Source organism: Poecilia reticulata, linkage group LG12 (genome assembly GCF_000633615.1).
Source record: "Poecilia reticulata strain Guanapo linkage group LG12, Guppy_female_1.0+MT, whole genome shotgun sequence".
Lineage (NCBI taxonomy): Eukaryota > Metazoa > Chordata > Actinopteri > Cyprinodontiformes > Poeciliidae > Poecilia > Poecilia reticulata.
Genome location: NC_024342.1, coordinates 25,476,426 through 25,481,366, shown reverse-complemented (window position 1 = coordinate 25,481,366; position 4,941 = coordinate 25,476,426). Strand labels below are relative to the sequence as shown.

The following is a 4,941-nucleotide window of genomic DNA, read 5'->3' as shown; positions in this document are numbered from 1 at the left end:
CATTATTACAACATTATTACATTTTTACAACATTACATGATTACATTATTACATGATTACAACTTTATTACATGATTACAACATTATTACAACATGATTACAACATTATTACATGATTACAACATTATTACATGATTACAACATGATTAAAACATTATTACAACATGATTACAACAATACATAAATAATCCAGATTACTCCTGTCGGTTTTTTCCTCGGATCGTCTTCGGGTTGAATTATGACTCTGTTACCATGACGCTGCAGGTCCGGGTCAGACCTTCTGACCCGGACCTGACTGGTTCTGTGGTCAGACGGGTCGTTTGCTCTGAACCTGGAACAGAACCGGATCAAAGTTCGGTTCTGGTTCTGGACGGTTCCCAGAAGTTTGTTTGTTTTAGGATCACAGCTGATGAAAAAGCAGTTTTATTTTTTGTCTTTCTAGTATTTATTGATATTGTCAAAGTGTGTGTGTGTGTGTGTGTGTGTGTGTGCTCAGTCTGTGGTGTTTAACATGAAGTTGGGAATCAATCGGATCGTCTCGGTGACCCTCAATCATTTTCCTAAATCTACATTCCGACTTTCCCAGCATCTGAATTTTTCCCTCCTGCGTTACGAAGTCGCTGCACTTTATTAGTTTTAGTGTTGTTGTCGTTCAGTTTGCTGTGTTTTTACCGCCCCTGGTTCTGTGGAGGTTCTGCCGAGCATGTTGGCCGGTTCTGACCCGACTGTCTGCTGTTCTACACGGTTCTGGACAGAGGAGAGAAACACTGACGGCTTTAATCTGTAAGATAGAGAAGAAAAAAAAAAAAAAGAGTTTTGAGCCACAACATTATGACCACCGTCGTCTATGACTGGACTCGGTTCAGTCCGTTTCCATGGCAACAGTTCAGGTCCAGTCGGTTCAGCGTGTTTAGCGGTTAGAGCGTCGCGTCTCCGACCTTCAGGACTGAAAGTCTAGACCTGAACCAGGATCAGGACGGCGCCCCCTGGCGGCATGGAGGAATGATTCAGTTCGTGCAGCATGTTTCCTGCTGCTGCTGTGTAAATCAGGACGGCGCCCCCTGGCGGCATGGAGGAATGATTCAGTTCATGCAGCATCTTTCCTGCTGCTGCTGTGTAAAGTTTTCATGTTAATATTTTATGAAGAGAAAGAAAAATACACCAGTTTTCCTTTCTACTCCGGTTTTATTTCACAGTTAATTAAACATTTTTTAATCATTATGACACAAAACAGAGCCGAATATATTTACTGGTTTATTGTGAGTTTCCACTGATTCAAAGGGGACATTTTGGTGGTCATAATGTTTTGGCTCGTCTTCATTGCAGCTATGAAACAAAAATCTTTTCAGCTTCTGTTCAAACTTTTTACTGTCGTGATGTTTTTCTGTGCTTCGGGTTTTAAAATGTTCTTTACTTTGAGCTTCGAACAAAAGAGAGTTAAAAACTGTGAGGATGAAATCCTGGAGCTCGCCCAGCAGCAGATGAAGCTCCGGTACCGGACCCGGCTCTGGACCTAGAACCGGACCCGGACCCGGACCCGCCCTCTGTGCTCGTCTCTTAACTTTTGTAAATTAAATGTCTGAAACGAGGAAGAACAAAGACGTTAAATAAGGACCATTTTTCTGTTGCTACATATCATTTTTATACACAGCATGACTGTAGAGGTACGTCGATGTTTCATGTCAGGAGGATTTTCAACCAGATTATCTTCAGGAACGAGGAGGAAACGTTTAATAAACTGTGAAATGTTTGTTTTGAAGCAGCTGATCTGCAGAGAGATGCAGATTATAGAAATTATAATGATGCACCAATCAGAGAGCAGGAAGCCATTCAGCCAATCAGAGAGCAGGAAGCCATTCAGCCAATCAGCTGATGGTTAAAATCAGCCGCTGTTCATGTTCAGGTCAGCAGCTTTGAGGAAAAATGCAGCTAATTCCTCAGTTTGATCTTGTTTGTCGTCATTTGAGTTTAGATTTGAGCTGAGAGGAAAAGCAGGATCCTGATTGGCTCTGATCCACCCGGGATCATTTCTGGATCGTTTCCTGGCAGATCAGAATCGTCATCATGTCGGCTGCAGACGCTGACCTGCTGACCCCTGACCTGCTGACCCCAGAGCGCACCGAGCCGCCGCCCAAACGCTCGTTTGTACTTTTCTACACTCTGTCTGAAGATCCGCATCATCATCCTGACCTGCTTGTTGTTTCCTTTGTGATTTGAGTCGTTTGGTTTGTGAAAAAGAACAGACGATGATCTGTCAGCATGTTTGTTTAGAATAGGAAGTGCCAAAGACTGCCGTGTCACATCCTGATCGCCATGGAGACCGTCACGTACGACGGGTCGTCTTCTGCCGCCGGAAAGAATCAATAAAAAAACGAGATCTGGCTTCATAAGCCGCCTGGTTTGTCTCTTTACTAACTAATGAAACGCAGTGAATCAATGACTTGGTTCTGTTTGGGTCTGGATCGACCCGGACCCGGACCCGGAGACGACCCAGAGCCAGACGACCCGCTGATGGAGGTCAGGTCACCGTTTCTGACCGCGCCGACACCAGGGGTTCACCTGAAAGACCGGATTGGTTACAGAACCTGTGAACCTCTGCTGACCCGAACTGGACCGCATCCATCCTGACCTAAAGGTCAAAGGTCAGGATGCTGGAGATTTGGACCTGGAGCCAACTGGCATCCCGTACGCTGACACCTCCGTCACCGTGCGATCAGACGGGTTTAAAAAGAAGTGGCTAAAGCAAAGGAGGTGGATCGTCTGCTTTACCCAAGTAAGAGTAAAAATACGTCATAATGACAAAGCAGAAGTAAAACTGTTAAAAAGTATTTTGTTACAAAGCGTTATTGAAGTAAATATAACTGATTAAATTCAACTAATTAACAGTCTTCAGTCAGAAACATTTTGGTACCAAGACTGACTGCTAGGAACAGCGTCTTTTAGAAGACACTTATGAGTTTTGACATATTTTACTTTCCATTTTTGAACAAATGAAGGAAATTTAAACCGAACAGGTAAAAAGTCCCACACAATCCGCTGCCGTGAAGCCACCGCGGTTTCAATGGAGACTGTTGCTAAGGAACGTCGGAATGCCGGCTCTTGCCCAATCGGCGGCGGCGAGGCGTGTCACGTGGTTCCAAACAGCCCAATCACAGGGAGGCTAGCTGTTGGAGCTGCTGTTTAGCTTCTTCTATCCAACGGACTTTCCGTGTAAATGCCAGTGGAGCTGATTTCTCCGGAGAGGATCGGGTTTATCTGCGGGTTTTAACGGCTGGTCTGTATTTTTGCTTCATGGTAAGAAACGTTTTTATTGTTCGCTTAGGCTGTAAACTCTTATTACTCATAACAAAGCCGTTTATTCCGCCTTTTTGACTATAAATATTCAAATAAAACCAATTAACTGCAGTTGCTTAAGTTGGACTTTTGTTTTTTGGCAATTTTCAAAATACATTTTAGCGACATTTTTTATGTGGAAAATATAAACTTTAAATCCAGTTAGATTTTCTTTTATTCATAACATCTTATTATTTTTTTGTTCTTTGAAATTGAAAATATACACTTTTTGAAATCGTTATTGGGATTATTTTATGATTGTGCTCCATAAACTGATGAAGCAGGTGGCTCCTGCCAGAGCCGGTCAGAGCGTGAAGGGGGCCCCGGGCAGAGCTTCATTTGGGGCCCCGCTTCCTGGATCTGGCAGAGGGGGCGGGGCTTCAAACACAGTCAGCAGTGATTGTTTTTTTTAAGGGTTTTATTGGCTCTGGTGGCCTTTATTTGATAGTTAATTTACAGGAAAGTGGTTAACGAGAGAAGGGGGAAGACATGCAGCAAAGGTCGCCCGGCTGGGAATCGAACCTGCGACCTCCGCATTGAGGGCCTCCATATGGGGGGCTGTGCGCCACCGCAGCTCACCCACTATAAAATCCTGCTATTAGAAAACAACGCTAAACGCTAATCAGTCACAAAAGTGGATGAAATAATAAAACATAAACACGTACAGCCACACAAAAGGTTTGGTGTTTTAAACATCGTTAATTCATCGTGAGAATGACTCCCCCACCGTCCAATCAAATCGCATCCTGTCCTCCTTCTCAACCAACCAGTTTGAACTCGTTGTGTCCAGAACAAAGCCATGAGGAACCTGTCCGGTTCGCCCCGGGTGCAGGTCCACGTCAGTAATGCTGAAGGCCTCTACCTGCACGTGAGGAGGACGAGTCCCAGCGAGACGTCTCAGGTCAGAGGTCGCCCCTCCGCTCCCCGTCCTGTGTTGGAGCCCACCGAGGCGTCTCCTTTAACCCGCCTGGTTTGTCTCCATGTCCTCCTCAGCGGACGGTGAGCGAGGACAGATCGCCGCTGCGTCCCTGCGCCAAAGTCAAAACGCGGCTTCCATGGGTTCCTCCAGGAAAGACTTCCTACAAATGGGAGGTCAGGAGTCCGCTGGGATCCGATCGGACCTCCTGTCTGTCCTCTTCCTCAGACTCTGTTTCCTCTCAGGGACCGACCCACTGCCTGGAGATCAAACCGCCAGAACCGGAACCAGACCCTGAGCTGCGGCTGTCTGACCTCACCTCAGAGGACGAGCAGCGTCTGCGCGGCCGCATCAGCCAGTATGAGAAGAAGATCGAGGGCCTGATGAGCGAGGTCAGCTCTCTGAAGACCGAGGTGGGTTCTGGTCCGGTTCTGATCCGGTTCTGATCAGGTGGAGCAGGAAAACACATAATGCAACCCGTTAAAATCATCCTTTCAAACATCTGATCCAAATAAAACCAGAAATGATCCAGATATCTAGTTTAGAAAGACTTTGACCAGGTTCTGGTACCAGGATGTTCTGGTACCAGAATGTTCCGGTACCAGCAGGTTCTGGTACCAGGATGTTCTGGTACCAGGATGTTCTGGTACCAGGATGTTCTGGAACCAGGATGTTCCGGTACCAGGATGTTC

General features: G+C 45.9%; 1 protein-coding gene across 1 annotated transcript in view; it reads left to right on the top strand.

Annotated features, from left to right (window-relative positions):
• The first annotated feature begins 3,016 nt into the window (after positions 1-3,016).
• Positions 3,017-4,941, top strand: part of LOC103474072 (outer dense fiber protein 2-like) — a 6,380-nt gene continuing 4,455 nt past the window's right edge. The window contains exons 1-5 of the mRNA XM_017307742.1: positions 3,017-3,294; positions 4,124-4,234; positions 4,327-4,425; positions 4,495-4,688; positions 4,839-4,927. Coding sequence (XP_017163231.1) covers positions 3,292-3,294; positions 4,124-4,234; positions 4,327-4,425; positions 4,495-4,688; positions 4,839-4,927 — 496 coding nt within the window. The 5' untranslated portion in view covers positions 3,017-3,291. The remainder of the gene's footprint in view (positions 3,295-4,123; positions 4,235-4,326; positions 4,426-4,494; positions 4,689-4,838; positions 4,928-4,941) is intronic.